The sequence below is a fragment of the Pollicipes pollicipes genome, unplaced genomic scaffold, assembly GCF_011947565.3.
Source record: "Pollicipes pollicipes isolate AB1234 unplaced genomic scaffold, Ppol_2.1 Scaffold_4219;HRSCAF=4965_pilon_pilon_pilon, whole genome shotgun sequence".
Taxonomy (NCBI): Eukaryota; Metazoa; Arthropoda; class Thecostraca; order Pollicipedomorpha; family Pollicipedidae; genus Pollicipes; species Pollicipes pollicipes.
Genome location: NW_023596448.1, coordinates 27,892,003 through 27,909,427, shown reverse-complemented (window position 1 = coordinate 27,909,427; position 17,425 = coordinate 27,892,003). Strand labels below are relative to the sequence as shown.

The 17,425-nt window shown below is 50.7% G+C and overlaps 1 protein-coding gene and 1 long non-coding RNA gene across 2 annotated transcripts; one reads left to right on the top strand and one right to left on the bottom strand.

Moving 5' to 3' along the window:
- Positions 1–1,438: 1,438 nt before the first annotated feature.
- LOC119095109 (60S ribosomal protein L10-like) lies at positions 1,439–4,245 on the top strand (the record flags this gene model as incomplete). The annotated part of the gene is given in 5 exon segments (XM_037217997.1): positions 1,439–1,663; positions 2,396–2,408; positions 2,411–2,501; positions 3,157–3,319; positions 4,027–4,245. Coding segments are annotated over 5 exon segments (663 nt in total), but the record flags the coding sequence as incomplete, so codon positions are not given.
- A 1,806-nt stretch (positions 4,246–6,051) lies between these two features.
- LOC119095422 (uncharacterized) lies at positions 6,052–9,700 on the bottom strand. Its single transcript, XR_005093894.1, has 4 exons — positions 9,557–9,700; positions 8,727–8,826; positions 7,184–7,337; positions 6,052–6,134 (listed from the first exon to the last, which is right to left on the bottom strand). It is a non-coding gene; the product is annotated as an uncharacterized LOC119095422 (long non-coding RNA).
- Between the last annotated feature and the right edge of the window lie 7,725 nt (positions 9,701–17,425).

Sequence of the window (17,425 nt, the reverse complement as noted above, 5' to 3'; positions counted from 1 at the left end):
GCTCGCCTATTGGGCAACACTTTCCCATTTTGTCTGGGGACCCTGAAACCAGCTGTTCACAAAACCTTAGGCATGAGTGGTGCACAACAAACTACATGGTGTACCGCACATCTCGAACAGCTGACTTTGTTCTTTGTCAAGAATGCACGTCACCTAACTGCTAAGCTTGGTCCTGACGATATGAAGTGAAGCATATATGCTCCAAACTGTGGAGGTTGAATTGATACCAATAGGGATTTTGCATGCCCCCCTAAAAAGACAAGTGAAATTAAAGGGGTTTTCCACATCAAGAGTTTTGAAGTGAAATAGCCAACAAAAAGATTTTTAGTGCTGTTAACAGTCCCACCATTCTTGAGACCCAAGCCTTTCCAGTTTCTGGGCTACGCACCTGAAAAAAAAAATTGGGAAGGATGTCTCGGAAAGAGTATTTTAAGGTCATCTTGACATTCATGGCACCATGCCATTCAGATCTTGCCATTCCATAAGCCATGCAGTGATGAGATAAAGGCTGATAAAAATTAATTGGTGACACATTCATATCATATCTGGCATGTGTCATCATGGTTTCCAGATACAACAACTGTCAATTGGTTCTCAATCAAGGTTGTGCAAGGATGGTGATCTAATTAAGCATGACAAATTAAGAAGCAATTTATTAAATATAATTGTGCTGTCTAGAGCTGTCTTGTCCACTTTAAAAGAACACAGTTAGAAGTGAGCTTTTCTCATCATATGTGATACTTGCTTCAGTACCTTCAAATTTGAAGGAGTCCCTTTAATATTATATGATCTTAGCTGACTCAGTGCATTAATTGAAGTGAGAGGGGTAAAATTACAGAATACACAGGTCCACAGCCCATTAAGAAATGCATGCATGTTTGTCTCGGTAACAAAAGTTTTCATGGTCTTATCAACTGGAGATGGGGAATCAGCAGGCATGTTACTAGGCAGTATGGACCTTATATTTGTGCTAAGCTCTGATAGTGACAAAAACCACATACATACATTCTTTGGTACAGACACATTGAGATTACTTCAAATTGGTGAGACATGCACATTCCATGGTCTCAATCAGTACTCTCACATGTGACCCATTTATAATTGTTAAGATGAACTGATATTGGGTCCGATCTGCCTGCTTAAACCCTGTAATATTTGGGTGTGTCTCTGTTCCCAAGAGTCACTCTCTGGCGAATACAGGGACATTGACTGCTGGGAAATTCCGTGCTGGATGGATGTACCTTGTTCATCCAGCCCCGTCAACCAACCACAACCAACCTTGGCTAAAGTATTTCCAGAGTTCATCAGAATTGTACAGTCACTACCATGTGGCTACCCAAAGTGGAGTCCCTCAGACCGCAGCATTTCACTGTATCCAAGTTCTGAAACCTACGAAGATGATCTTGCCCACAGAGTGTCCAGCCTGCTACAATGCTGACCTCCGCACCTGGTGTTCGTTCCCAGTTATCGGTACTGCAAGAACAAGCCGTACCCCAAGTCTCGGTTCTGCCGCGGTGTGCCCGACCCTAAGATCCGCATCTATGACCTGGGCCGCAAGCGCGCCTCGGTGGAGGACTTCCCCTGCTGCGTGCACATGGTCTCGGACGAGATCGAGCAGCTGAGCGCCGAGGCGCTCGAGGCCGCCCGCATCTGCGCCAACAAGGTGAGCCGAGCCGGCGGCGGCGGCGGGACGGTGTCTTATGTGTGCTGTGAAGGGGAGGGGCGCTGGTTGTCGCCGTTCTGTTGGGCCAATCCTGTGACCTTGGTTGTATCTCCTGGGACTATGTGGGACTCAGAATTGTGGGTCTGCATTCAAAGTTGATGTTAAGCATTTCAGATGCCTTGATGCATTCAGCTAATTTGTTTGGGATTTTCCTCTCAGTTTACATGTATGTTCCAACCTCCCGTTCGGTTGTTAGCCTAGGTAGTGGTTTTTCGGCTCGGGCTGATTAGTTCGATAAATGCACGCTAACAGGCTGACGTGTCCCGCCCTCTGCGACTTTGCCGTGAGTGCCATTTTGAGAAAGGACGGCGGCCATGCTGCTGCCGTCTTGGTTACACATGGCCACAGCAACGCCGGCCGGTCGGCGGGAGCGGCGCCTCTGGCGACGCCACCCGCCGGCGCGGCCCGACACCACCCGACCATCTCGTGCGGGGCATGGCTCGCCCCCGACCTTGGCCCGGCGGCTGCGCCAACCCGGCGAACGCCACAGGGCAGTCGTGTATGTGGGCTAAGGCGGACAGAAATCACTGGGCCTACGGGCTGGTTTCTTTGCGCTTCTTCTTTTGATTCAGTGTAAAGTGACGCCCGTCTGGTTTTTGGCGGTGAGTTCCTGGGCGCGCCTTCTCGCCGCCCGCCAAGCTTCCATCACGCGAGCTGTGGCCTGTGTTTCAGTACTTGGTGAAGAACTGCGCAAGGACGCGTTCCATATTCGCATCCGGACGCATCCGTTCCACGTGAACCGCATCAACAAAATGTTGTCGTGCGCCGGCGCCGATAGGTGAGACGTCCGTGGCGGGGTATGACGTCATACCGTCATAGCAGAGGAGCCGGGCTGAGAGCTCCGAGGAGGACCTTTCCTTTCGTTTAGATCCGTCGCTGAGGAAAAATACCCTTTCGTTCAGTATTTAGTCCCTGATCTTTTTTTGTGTTTACCTAGCTGCATGTGTGAAATGCCGTAACGCGTTACGTTACGTTGCCGTCCGACGTGTCACGGCAGCCACACCGTGGGAGGGAAAGTTTGCCAGTCGACGGGCCTCCCGACTCGACTACCCTGTAATATTTGGGTGTGACTCTGCCTCTAAGGGTCATACTCTGGCGAATACAGGGACAATGACTGCTGGAAAATACCGTGCCGTGCGGACGTGCCGTGTCCGCCCGGCCCCGTCAACCACCCACAGCGACTCGGCCCTGCCGATGGCCTCTCGTTGCTCTTGGTTGCGTCAAAACTCTGACGTCACCGGGTGCTGTGGAGTATTGCATGCTGCCGAACTTATTGGCCGTTGTGCGGCCTGCAGCTCGTGCCGCTGGTAACCGTGCCGCTGCCCGCCACGGCCGAGTGTTCGGGGGTCTGCGTCTCCAGTGTGCCATGCGTGTCGTGTGTCCCGCACCCGTGGGTGTCGCCTGACCCGCCGCCGGCACCGGCGCGTCCGCAGGCTGCAGACGGGAATGCGCGGCGCGTTCGGCAAGCCGCAGGGTCTGGTGGCGCGCGTCAAGATCGGCCAGCCCATCATCTCCATCCGCACCTCGGACAAGCTCGAGTCGCACGTGGTGGAGGCGCTGCGCCGCGCCAAGTTCAAGTTCCCCGGACGCCAGAAGGTGAGGCGGAGGGCCGGCGCTCCGCCGCCGGGCGAGGGCGTGGCTGAACATCCCCTGCCATATTTGGGAGTGGCGCCGTGTCGTGGCGACCGCGCTCAGGCGAACGCAGGGACAGCAATCAGCAGGGCCTATACCGTGCAGGGGGATGTGGCTTCTCCACCCCGCCCCGTCAAGCCTGGACAGACCGCCTCGGGATGAGCTCGAGCGCTGCATTGCCTCTTGTGTACATGGTACCTGCTTCTGGCTTTAGTGTGCGCAGTTCGCAAGGAATGCTGCTGAAGTGCGAGACGGGGGAAGATTTCAGTTCAAAGTGACACTGCTATATGGCCATGTGTAGGATCAAAGGAGGAGCGATTGAAGTGTGCTGGCCAATGGCTGGTGTGATATGGCGTGGTTCTCCTGAGCGTTAGACTAGGTTATGGTATGGTTCATTGAATGTCAGGAGGTTGCTGGCTTCCATTGCGCCTAGAACCAGAGCACCTGCAATCCGTGGTCTCATTATCCAGTGACCTGAAACAGCAGCTCACTGTAAGGTGGAAAGACGTGTTGGTCCTAGTATAATCACACATTGAGTATTGGTTTGAGCTTGCCCTGTTAGGCTGCTTGTCACGCTGGTTGACACTACCGGTCGTCAAAAGCATGAATTCATACCAGGTTCTCCACGCCGGGTTCGCTCAGCCAGTGACCCCGCTCCTTCCGCCCGGCAGATCTTCATCTCGCGCAAGTGGGGCTTCACCAAGTTCGACCGGGAGCGTTACGAGGAGCTGCGCTCGCAGCACCGCCTGCGCAACGACGGCGTGGGCGTGCAGTACGTGCGCGAGCACGGCCGGCTGAAGGACTGGAAGAAGGTGCGCATGGCGCTGGAGCAGGCCGACTAGGTCCGGCGCCGCCCGGCTGCTCTGGTCAATACACGAGACGTGCACGAGGATGGACTGTTGTTGGCGAGAGGGAGCGGGAGCGAGAGGAGGTTCGCGGAGGGGTTGGCTTGTGGCCGCGGTGACAACGGCGTTACAGCCAAAAACGTGGCAGGGAGGGGGGGGGGGGGGGGCAGCGGACCCGGGTGTATGTGCGATGGGAGCCAGTTTCCAGAAGAAATGAGAGCACAGGTGATGACAAGTAGTGAACGGCGGAATCGTTCAGTCGCTCTATTTAGTTTCATCACGGCTGCGCGCGCCGCTCCCCACGAAAAGTGTGCTGGCACCGGCTACGGCATGGTAAGCTTAGGTGATCATAACACCGCGGCATACGTCGCGAGATGTGATCTTTTGTTGTATTCGAGCCAAAACGCGGATTACCTGTACGATTCTGGGTGCGGTAGTTGCGGGCCGTGCTGTGCGTACTGCCAGTTTGTTTAGGCATGGCTTGTAATTGCATTATTTTCAATCGCTGCAACGCTGCATGTGAAGCCAGTCGAGTCCCGCGAGCATCGCCGGGTCTAGTCGGAAGTCTGTCACCGGAGGCCCGTGCTCCTGTCCTGCCAAGTAGGGTATGACTGGCAAATTGCCTCACCGGCCCGCCTCAGGCGACGTGCAGGGCACGGATCAGGGTGTTCATATCAGCCTCCCGGCCGGTTCGCACACGGCTGCCATGAAGGTCCACTCGGCGCGGTCCTCGTGTCGGCGCATTCCCCGCTAGGGTGCGACACTCCAGGCCAGTTGAACCTCTGGTGGGACGCGTAGCTGATGACGTTGCTGGATGCCATCTGGACGGTTTTTAGCGAGCCCTCTAGTGCATTTCAGTTCTTGCCTTTTTAACGATGCCCGCGCCACATTGTTACAAAGTACGAAAGCCGAGACTAACGTGCGGGGTAGACCGCGATAAAAAGCAACACAAAACCTTACGTCATTACGTCACGACGGCTGACTGCTGCACACACAGACTAGCATAAACAACACACATTCGACAGCATGCTGGCTACGGCGCAGTGCCCAGCCAAGCTGCTCCATGAGTCGCGGAGAACATTTGTACTGGTCCTCTGCATCCGACCGGCGGCAGCGTCGTGGGAAAGCGGAGGTACACTAGCGCTACCTTTCGGCAGCATGAGTAAGCTGAGTTACGTTTCGTCTAGGCATCCCCGTCCGGATCCCCCGTCCGTTCGCTGAGCGGCCGCAGGTCCGGACACAACGCCGGCTCGGCTGACTGAGGCCTGCGCCCAATCGTACCCGATTTGACGCATCGACATCCCAGTCCTACCCATGCGCTCGGGTTATTCGGCAGTAAGTTGTAAGCGAATAGCATGCCAATTTGCTATTGGCGGGTGGCGTGAGAGCCGGCCGGTGCGGGGCGGGATAGTGTCAAGCCGCAGCTGCGGCCCGGTATCACCCGACCCGCATGCCAGCGGTCCAGACCACCCTCACTGACGCTCCCGTCCACTCGCGTGCCGTTTTGTCAGCGCTCTTAGTGTCAGTCTGTTGCTCCGGTCCTACGCCGCGCTAACATTTCATCCATCTAATTAACAGCTACTACAACAGAGTCGCAGCCATCGCCGAACAGCATCCCAGCGCCTGTTCATGGAAGCGTCCTTTGCAAGTCCGCAAGCCTTGCAAAGGACGCGTCTGCAAAGCGTGAAGCGTTGCAAAGGGCTGTAATTCAGCTGTCTCATGTACCTGTTTTTATCTAATTATTTTGTCTGTGCCAGCGATTCATCTCCCCAGCTGTTTCAGAAACCATCAGCTGCAAACGTTACCGCTGAACGTCAGCTGTCTCAATTCATCGGTACAGTAAGACATCGATAGCTAAAATCACATATATTTTTCACATACCCGACATACCACAGGTTACGCTCTTCATCCAAGATGCGTAAACCATTCCGCACCTGAAAGAGAATTACTCGTTAATGCGATGGAAGTTTATTTTGTGAGGATACACAAGCCAGGTTTACGACGCATAATTGCAGTAAAACTGCGAAGTCAATTTCGAGTGGAAGCCACGAACAAACCTGAATGCGCGCATCGCAATACAAACTAATAGTGACCGGAATTCGACCCTTCTGAAGCCACGTAACACGCAATATAAGCAATGGCACGGCACGACGACAGGTTAACATGACAATCCAACATCTGGAGTGTTACTTGCCGGCTTCTCTGATGGTCATGCCTGAGGGGAAAGCTGCTGCAAGTAACCAGAGGCAATGGACGCAATCTCTAAAATGTGCGCGATGTTTGACCTGACCAACAGATCAAGGTCAATTGGCAACGTGCCAAAACAGCAAGCATAGCTGACCGTGTCGTAGCATGGCGCAGCAAAAAAGACCCCTCCGCGGCCTTGTGGCCACGCTCCTGAGTCAGGTAACGCTGTCGGGTGGGAAGTGCCCCCCCCCCCCCCCCACTACACACCGAATTGGTAAAACGGCTGAAGATGTTACAGAAGTCAGCATCAGGCAGCCGCTGGCTCGACGTCAATTTATTTAACATTTTCCTTAACTAACTGTATTCTTGCTGGATCAGCATGAAAAGAGCTAAAGAGCTCCTTGACTTGAAAATGTCATTGTATTCAGTTGAACGTATCGGAACAGCCAAACAGCCCGTCCTACGGAGCTTACGTTGCGCTAAATTGCTGCTGCTCCCTACATTTTCATATGGTGAAAACTTACAATGTCGGCACCTCGAACGTTTCCAAATAGTCGGCGTCGAACGTATTACTTCTCGGGTATGTACAAAGTCTGATGTCATATATCACATGCAGTATCTCGATCTCCTCGCTTCGCTGCCATGACCGCGTGTGCCTCCCTGAACTTTAATAACACCCCCTAAACTTTTAAAAATACTTGGACGTAATCTTGATTCCAACTCGCAAATATTGCCGAAATTATAAACGCAGACTTTGCTCTACGTCCATTTTAAGTTCACCGAAGCTGGAGCTCACTTATTGACGCCATTCGCGATGTCTGTGGTTAATCTTCACTTCTCTTTGAACTTCTTGTTGTAGATCGGTATGAACTGGCAGACTGCCTTCCAGTCAGTGATGTAGAGAAGCGCCAGGCCTCCAACGCCTCCCAAAGCCGAGCATTGTCGGTACCCTGCAAACAAATAGTGGATTACTGAAACATTTTACAGGCCAGGGATGAGACTTATCCAATAAACATCTTCCTAAATGCTCACTGTTCCTGAAAAAAAACAGCGGATTACTGGAACACTTTACAGGCCAGGGATGAGACTTATCCAATCAACATCTTCCTAAATGCTCACTGTTGACAACAATCAATTACATACGTGTACTCCACCAGGAACAGATGCATCACAACCATTAAGAAATGTTACCACCATTTCACTGTGTTGCCTCACTTTTTCATCTTTCAGAAACATAAACAATGGTAAAGTCTGACTGTACCTAACCTTACAAAACTTAAGGTACAATATGCTAAAAGTGTACCAGACACAAAAACAATCTAATTGTACGAAAAACCCAGTCAAGCAGGTAGGTAGAAATTTATCCACGGAAAGGGGGGATGGGGCAGACGCCATTATGTTCCAAACCGCTGTGAATTTGGAATGAACTCTTGTGAAATCGCCCGACATATATTGTAGACTTCGGGGGAGGGGCATGGCCCCGTGCCCCTTACCTACGTTCCTGAGCAATCTAATGTATGGTAAACACACATTGTACACATAGATATAGGTAATATATCACAGCTTACAGATACTGTATCAAAATGGCGTACAAATATCAGGTTACTGTCGTCCCGTCACTGTACTACGGGCAGCAAGCGCGCCCCTCTCGCTGGGGGGGGGGGGGGGGGGGGAGCTGGGTGGGGTAAAGCTTCTGCAGCCCGCTTCGGACCGGCTGTGAACGCGCCCGTATGCGCCACGCGGCCGGTCTGGGCCGCCAGCGCGACAGCCGCCAGTGTCAGCCCGACGACGGAGGCGACGTGGCCGCCTGGTGACGATTGCCGACCCCGAGCCACGCCAGCTGGGACGGGCCCAGGCTGGTGCCCAGGGACGGCGTCTGGCGAGCTCTGTGCGGTGGCAGCCGTTACGATGCACTCCTTGACAAAATGCCTGCTGAAGGCTCGCTGTGTGTGGAAGTGTTGTAGGTTTCTGAGCTGTGATTTCCAGGGTGTGGGGTGGCTGTCTGCTGCCCTGTATATGTCTGACTCATGGCTCAGAATGACTCCTGGCTGACAAGCATCCAGCTACTTGAACATGACACTGAAGCAGCTGCTGAAATAAACTAGACTGATACCTGTATACTCAATGCATTATTTCCACCTTCGGTCGACAAGAAAATGGCCAAAAACTGCAGTACAGCTCAGGTGATGCTATTTTCTACAACAAGGACATGGATCTTTCTCACAGTTGCACACTCTTAATAGCATTGTAAATATACATAATATATCAACCTAAATAAAAAACCTAAGCTTTTTTTAAAAAAGCCTGATCAGCCTAGAAAAGGGTAGAAGTCAGCTCACCAGTTTTTCAGCTGGGCGATCTGGCGAGCACCAAATGGCTATCATTCTTGCCAAGCCTGCTTATCTTGCTGGTACAATAAGCTTTACAGCTCCAGTGACTCTGAAAATTAAAAATATCAAGGAATTGCTGACTTAACACTTTGGGGTATGATGTACCATACACATCTAACTGCATCAGCCTATAAACATATCAAGTCATAAAGATCACAGCTGTTTTTTGGTACTACTATAGGGTCATGACAGATGTCTACACCACCTAACTTTGTGGAAATTTTGTATATGCTATGATATGGTAATACAACTGCCCAAACAGCTAGTTTGTTGAAACTTCCTTCACCAGTTGCAGGGACAATGGTTAATGAACATGAAAGCTGCTTGTCATGGATGGGATGCATGGTCATTTGCTTTTTGCCCAATTTTCTGTAAAGAAGCCTGATGTTCTAAAAGGCCAGTTGTTCTGTTCTGGTATCAAAGTCCATTAAAGCCCATGAAAGGCTGGAATGAAATTAACCCTGACTCAACTATACGCTGAATCAAATAATGTATTCCTGGCTTGTCACTATCTTTTGCCAGTTTTATTCGCTATAACAGGTTTTAAACATGAATGCATTGACCTTAAAAAGTAACTAGATGAACATGCTTGATGTTTGCCTCCCAAGCAAGTCAAAATATTGGTGCTTAGGTTAACCACGATTATTTGGGATCAAATTTGCTTAATCATATTCACTCTCATTTTCAGAGGAGCATTTCGGAGCGAACATAATGTACTTATCAATCCTGCTCATCCCTTGCCTTAGGATTTTCGTTCACAAGGACGTTAAAAACCTTACCCTGAATGCAAAACTCTATTGTGAACCACCGCTACACAGCGTCTAATTGTGTAAGACCAAATAGTCTTTGACACTTAAAAGTTTTCCAGGAACCCCCCCACAGTACACTCCAACCAGCCCAGGACTGAAAAGACCTGCCCCGAAGCCGAAGCTTGCCTTGGCTTGGATTGGAGCACGTAGCCAAAGCCAAAGCCTCAAGTGCGCGGATGTCTGAAACAAATGCGTCACAATGCTCTACAAAATCACTACTTTTCATAAAATGCTGACGTTAAGAACACTAGGCTCATTGGTAGGCAAAGGAGAGCGTAAAACTGAAAGGATAGCGTCATCAGTAGCGTAGGCAGGAGGCACAGAGGAAGAGTATCCCGGCCCCTAGATCCCGAGGGGCCTGGGCGGCCCCTCGAAATCTACGATTAAGGTCCCGAAAGGCCAGCCGGAGGTCTCATTCGGGAGCGCGGCGCCCAGGGCCGCAGCTCATGAATGACGAGCAGGGACAAAGCCGGGGCCAGCGATTTACACTGCTCGAGGTCCCAAAGCACGAACAGGTGTTGTCAAGAGGCCCAAGTCGGCCAGAGGCAGTGTTCGAGGAGGCCCGCAGAGACTAGAGGGTCCACCAGGTCCGACGAACAAGGGTCCGTTTGGAGGGTCTAAAGGCATAGGCGGCTGGTCAGGTTCCTATTCAGAGGCCCCGAACTGCGAAGACAGACCCGCAGATAACAGACAGAGGGCCCTTTACACCGATTGGGGACCCCTGAGCCGATATGGGCCTATATGTCGGTCACGTACCTCCGTACCACAAAGTCGCCTCCGTGTTGGTATGGACCTGAGAACCCATCCCTCTTAATCAGCTATAACGCCTAGGGCCAGTAATTTACACTGGTCTGGGGCCCTTTTATCTGCCAGGGGCCCACAGCGCATAACAGAGGGCCCTGTGCTTGTAAGGGCCTCGAGCCGACCAAGGGAAGCTTTCGATGAGACCCGAACGGGGCCCCGGGCGGCCCACCGAAACCGACGATCAAGGGCCCGATTGGAAGGCATAAGGGCCCGAAGGACTGGCTGAAGGTCACAAAAATAATCGCGGACCGTAGGGTGGTGACCTGACATATCAGTCAGAGGTCCTTTTGCACCGCTTGAGGAACCCCTGAGACAACGCCGAGGTTAAATCGGTCCGAGACCACGATCGCCGAACAGTCGGCTCCATGTCCGTCTAAACCTTTGAGACCAATTTCCCAAGCAGAAACGAGACCGGGGTCCGCGATTTTCAATGTTCGGGGTCCCTGGCACAATGAGGGGCTCCTGTGTCGGTTGGAAGTCAATGTGCCGAGGGGCACTATGGCGCCAAGTGACCCCGAGTCGGAGCGGTGTTTGAGGGCGGCCGAGGAGGGGCTGAAGGGTTTCTCGAGACCAAAGAACATGGGACCAATAAGATGGCTGAAGGGTCTGGAGGGCCAGTTGGAGGTCACGCTAAGGTTTCCCGCATTAAGGTCGTGATCTCAAATGTCAGTAACATGATCTCTTGTACCGATAAGGACCCTCGGACAGAGCATTCCTTTATTTCGGCCAAAGGTCACAAACACCGAACAGTCGGCCCCATGTTGGTCTGAGCTCTTGGGCCCCATTTCCCAAACAGGGACATGGCCGATCCGTCACCATTTTCATTCATCTGTTGGCCACGGCGGGGTGCTGGCCGCGGGGCCGATGCCGCGCGACCTAAGGAGACTGCAACGTCTGGCGTCGACTTTTTTGTTACGAAGACAGGCGAGCAGTCATGCTCGAGACCACGTTACATAATTTGTACCACTTATCGATTCTGGCTGAATGTTGAACATATCCAGACAAACATGGCTTCGCCATGTTAATAAAAATTGTTGGCCCATTTTGATCTTCAATCTACATTCGCGGAATCCTTGCTGTCTCTGTACAGCCCACATACAAGCTCTAGCAGTTCCCGAGACCTATCGGCCTAAGAGTAGTTCACCGACCCATTATGAAATAAAGAGCGCCGGTCGTTTATTTCATGAAGTCATTTAACACATGATTTTGTCCATTTCTTTACTGCAAACTAAAGGTAGAATTGATATCGCGATAGCGTCTGGCCTATATTCCAATTACAGAAGGTAAAATGTGATATATATATATATATATATATATATATATAGATATATATATATATATATACATGCATATACATATATGCATAATATCTAAGGAAAGCCTATCCTCAATAACAAATGGGCCATGTCTGACGATTTCTTTTTGGGGGGCCCTTTGTCAGTCGTTGTCAAGGCTCTGGCTGTGCCTCTGAGCGTCATGAACACGCGTGAGAGCAGCCACAAAGGGTTTTATTGAAATCAACAAGACCATATACACCCATGCTTGCTCTGAGAGATCTAAGGTGTTAGATGCAGTAGTCCAAATATACATATTATGTTTCAGGGGTGCAGCCAGGATTTTTTGGCCGGGGGGGATAGCTCGAAGGAAAACATCGTGCCGGTTTCATCTTTCTGCCAAGAGCTATCGGAAGCATGTCAGGAGCCCTGGTGAAAAAATCCGCCCTAGGGGTAGGGGTACGACCACCTGGCTGCATCCAGTCGTGTTGAATCATATCTTTGGATTTGGACGAACACTGTAGCTCGCCAAATGAAATTCGCGTGCGATATAACACATTTAGTCGAGTGTTCCGAGCTGCAAAAATGTTTGAACTACCTTGAGTACCCAATGGTATGAGTTGGTCTACATGGGTTGCAAGCCCAGTGAGACCTAGAGTGAGCTGCACTCCAATGCAGTCTTGAAAAAACGCCAAAACATCGGTAGATTGGGGAAAGTGGGGTATGACGGACACCCTACCACTTTGAACGATATGTCTTAATCATCATGGATGCTAGTCACTGAATATTGTATTGACATGAATAACCGATATTTATAAACGCTCATGCAAAGGAACATTGGATGATATCCTACCTGCGCAATATGAAAGGAGTTTCCCCGATTGCTTGGAAAAAGTGCCTTGCCCCCCGGGTGGGGTAAGATAGTTTTTCCAGGGGGGAAAGACGACCATTCAGGGGGCACAATGGGCAGCCACTGCACTCACTCGTGGATCCACGGCGGAGAGGAAACAGAACCATAATCTCCTCGAAATAGCCGAGATCGGACAAAACTGGCACAGTTCCGGACTTTGAGAGACATTTAGAAAGCTTTTCAGGAAAAAGTTTGTTTTGAACCAATCCATGGAATAAGAGTGAGACAAAGCCGAGGGGTTAAAGAAATTCGGGGGGGGGGAAGGTTTGACCTCAAGCCAGCGTTTTGGATTCTACTTTGACTTGATCTGTAACAGACATAAAGTAGGACATTGCCCCAGAAAAGCCAACAATTGTTTTCTCAGAATTTTCAAGGTCCCTGCAACACAGATCACATGTGAAGCACAGCTTGTGCCAATTCAACTTATATAGCCCTAGTAGTCAACATCATGAAGTTTCGGTTTGCACGATGGGAGCTCGAATGAAACACCTGAGCGGAAGAAACATCTGGAAGCTGTTGAAGCAAAAGTAAATTAAAACCGACTCAAGAACTCACCAATGTTCCAAGCCTACCAAATATCAGGTGTTTCAAGATGTTTGGTTCCATGTTTCGCTTGTGTAGTACAGATCACGCTATTCCAGACCAGCACATTCATCACGTGCTCAGTTCTTACATCCATCACAACACGTCCATCCTTCACCCGATTCTGACGCACCAAGCGAATCGTTACATTGCAGGCTCCTTGCATGCACTTCTTTTCCATCTTCTTTACTTTCATCTTCATCATCTTGCTGTCTTGGTTACCTCTTCTTCCGTTTCATTTCCCCATCCCTATGGACGTTTCTGCACCCTGTCGTCTTCTGCTGGCTGCTTCTGTCATTTTTTCTTGCTGCAGGTCTTCCTTTTTTGTTGTTGCTGTTTTTGTTCTAGACTTCCTCCTTTTCTGCATGCTCTACTGCGACTGCTTCTTGTACGGTGAACTCGTTAGGGATGGAATGACCGTTCGTACTCGCTTACGACATGTGCGTGGCTTCTTTTGCTGACGTGGCTTAGGCACGGACAGTATATCAGTAGGCCTGAACGTCATCGGTGGCACTGCAGCAGCTGGGCGAGGCGGCAGAGTAGGTACAGCAGTCGCCCAAGCGGCGACCATTGACGAGGACGGCTCAATCGTCCCAGCCGTGGACGCCTCCGCTGTTGTTGACTTCTTCACTGCCGAGGCCATCTCAGCGTCCCATGATGCTTCTGGTACCCCTATAGCTGTGGAGGTCTTAGCATTCCTAGACGTGGACGCATCAGCAGCCACAGACGAGGGTGTTTCCAAAGCCGTGAGCGCCTTGCCTGCCAGGACGCCTCAGGTGCTACTGAGGCTTCCGCAGACGAGGACGCCTCAGTTTTGCTGTCGGTGCCAACGTCATCCAGGTCGCGGTTGGTCGCCTCTTCAGGCCCGTGGCCAGACTCGTCAAATACGTCTCGATCCAACGGAAGAGTCCCGCTTTTTTGAAGCCGTTGCTGGCTGTGGTAGGCGTGGCCGCCTTCAAAGTACGCCTCGCCGAAGGGTATAGTCACTTGAAACATGACAGCAGCTCGCCCAGGGTTCTGATTGAGAAATTTATCCATAGCCTGTGCATAAAAGATGCTAAGAGGCCACATGAGCGCGACGTTAAGCGTTTGCGGACGGTGACTGGTGTGAAGTGACATGACGATGATGGCCACATGGTGGTCTCGCGCGAGGTTTATCACTCCGTAGTTCATGGTGTGGCTCAGATGGCCATCCATGACGAGCAGAACTGGATCATCTGCAGAAGGCTTGAGATGCTGAAGAAAATGGTCTAACCATGTCTTAAATATGGCGCTTTGCGTCCATCTGGAGGGACAGCACTCGCGGACTGTGCCAGGTAGTGCGCCGTCTCCAAAATTTTTGTCCTCACGAGGTCGTGGGAAAATCATCATTGGTGGGACAAAGTTGCCACCTGCGGACATGCACACCACCGCCTCGGTAAGTTATCCCCGCTCTGCCGAGGTTACACTCCCAATCGGCGTTTTCCCTCTTCGGGCCAGGACCTCGCTCGGTTTTGCCTGCACTGTTGTTATGCCAGTTACATCAACATTCAGTATTCCGTGCGGATCAGTGATGCCGTCGTGTACCTGTTCCACCAAATCAAGGAACTTGTCAACGACAACTTTACTGGATCCGCGGACATGTGCCGCGGACGCGACTTCTGGCGAGCACAGCGGCAGGTCTTTGTTTCTCTTCATGAAGCCGCTCAACCAATTCTTCCTGACCATGCCCGCTTTGAACTTGTACGGCATGCCATTCTTTTCGGCATACTGGTACGCCAAACTGCGCTCATCTGAGGGCGTTAGGTCGTAGAACATACTCTCTAAAAGCGGTATGCGATCCTTTAAGTCACTTTCTTTCCATGTTGTGGACGATCTCTTCCTGGGCCCCAGAGCCACTTTGAGCGGACGCTTGCCAGAAGGCGACGCTGAGTGACGTGCTTGGTACTCTGTGCAAAGCAGTCGCCTGCGTTACGCTGCTCCCCTTGGCGGATGTGACAGCCGCTTGCATGCTCTCCCAGCCCCATCCTCCCCGGGTCGTCCTCCGCTTATAGACTCGGATCATGATATCTGCAGGCAGGGAAAACGAAGGACTAGTTTAGACAATGAGAGGAGGATAATAAGATGTTCATGTTTTAAGCAACTAAGACGGTAGCTGTCATTACAAGTGTTTGACTCGTCAGAGAGCACGAAGCTAGGAGAGGGAAGCATAGAGCTTCTTCACATTGCACAGGGGACGGGCAAGATAGGTGGGCATGTCCTGGGGGACACTACTTGGTAACAAATCATGCACTTTGTGTTAACACATTGATCCAGCAAGAGAATAAAATGTTGCAATGACAGCATATGAAATTCCATAATCCCGTTATCTACGAACAAATGCGACATTAATCGAGGCTATGGCTTAAAAAGCGGTGTGCAGCAAAACAGGTGTTTTATAAGTTTTTGCCCGTTTTACCCCTTTCCTTTTACGGGCCAAATTGACAGCAATTTATCGGACGCCTATTGGCAGGGCTTCTGCCACCCATGCGTAATGAACATCGACCGTGCGAGGCATCATCGGCGAAAAGCTAACCTTTCTCGACTTTATTATAGGTTAGTAGGACCCCTAGACAACGCGATGGAAAGGTATTCACTTGGAGTGCGCCCAATGGATCTACCGCTTTTTAAACAAAGCGCCGCCGCTTGCCTTCGCACGGCAACGCGTGGCCAATGAGGGGAGCTGAAGAGCCGTAGTTTATGAGTTTGCCGGTGGTGGCGCTGTAGTTTAGTTCTAGAGCGGTACCCGTATTTACTACCTTGGCTGTCTCTGCCCCTCTCTCTCGTGGTTATATTGCTGCGCACCAGGCCGTAGCCAGGATTGTCATGAAGCAGGCACATTTTTCTTCAGAGCAGTCCTGGCGGCATCACATGGCCTAGGAAATCGCGGTTCTTCCTCAACATGTGCATTTGCGGAGGAGAGAGCAAGGTGATGAAATCAGCATTTGCGATTTTTTCCGGAGATGCTACTAAACAAAGTTTCAGACCATGATTAAAAGGAGAATGGCTTGAAGTGAGCAAGACGCTTACCACGCACAAAACAGCAATTGAATAGGTCTGGTAGTTTTCCATGTACAAAACATTAAAGCTGGTAAATACCAGATGTCCCAGTCCGGCAGTCATGATCTCAGTAGGTAGATGCATTCTTATTTCAATTGATCGTAAGCTAATGCAGCTTTCAGCAACAGGCATTACAATCATGTGAAAGTATGAATTGTTAGGCTTCTGCATGCAAACTGTCCGGTCAGACGAGCCTCTTGTACACCATTGCTATTTTACCAATGTCAGTGTTTCCACCAATCAACATTAAAATGACAACGGTTTAATCGTAAAGAGGTTGGAAATTACAGGTTGAAACTGGGTTGAAACCTTAACGATACGGCGTCACGGCGCCAGAAGGTAACATGTTCTAATGAAAGAAAAAACAACCATCTCATTCGCACATTCGTTGGTCGATGAGGGCACGCGACGTATGCTTGCGCGCGCAAACCATGGGTCGACTTGTTTTGAGGCAGGTTTGAAGACCGATGTCCGATCTCAGCGACCAGAGAATATGCGTGAGTCGGGAGTCGTGTTCGCTAACTACCTCTGCTCGCTAACCAGAGTCGTATTCGCTGAGTTACTCCGCTCGCTGACCAGAGCCATGCGAGCAGAGTCAAACTGACTCCCGCCAGGGTGAGCCACATTGCCCCCGCCAGGGTGAGCCAAATAGCGGCGTGTACCGCGTGATCATGGCGTCAGAGTCCGGTGACAGGGCGGAATACTAACCGGCTCTGTCCATCGTAAAGCTGTGTCCGTCGTGCAAAAGTCGCCAAGTCTTAAGCACACTTTTCACACGGCGTGCGGATGCTGCATCAGATGACCGCGGCCTTCTCAGTTCGTCTAATGCATTGAACAGCCTTTGATCTCGGCTTCCAAAGACACCCGACACCATGAGCAAAGTTTTCTATTATCCATATGATGGCAACACTCAACAGTCATGTCCGTTATCGCCTTGCTCCTTACACGCCACGCAAAGCGTTCTTCTGGTAGTAAATGTTTGGCTGTTCATTGATGAATGTAACTGATTAAGAAGATAGTCGCGCATCGAAGTCCTTCGCGCTCGTGTTAAGCCAGTGAAATGCAGAAGAAATGCATTGCCCTTGCTCTGATGTGACTATCTAACTGTTGATCACGATAACTGAGGCTTATAAGATACTCTAGTTACTGATCTATATATATATATATATATATATATATATATATATATAT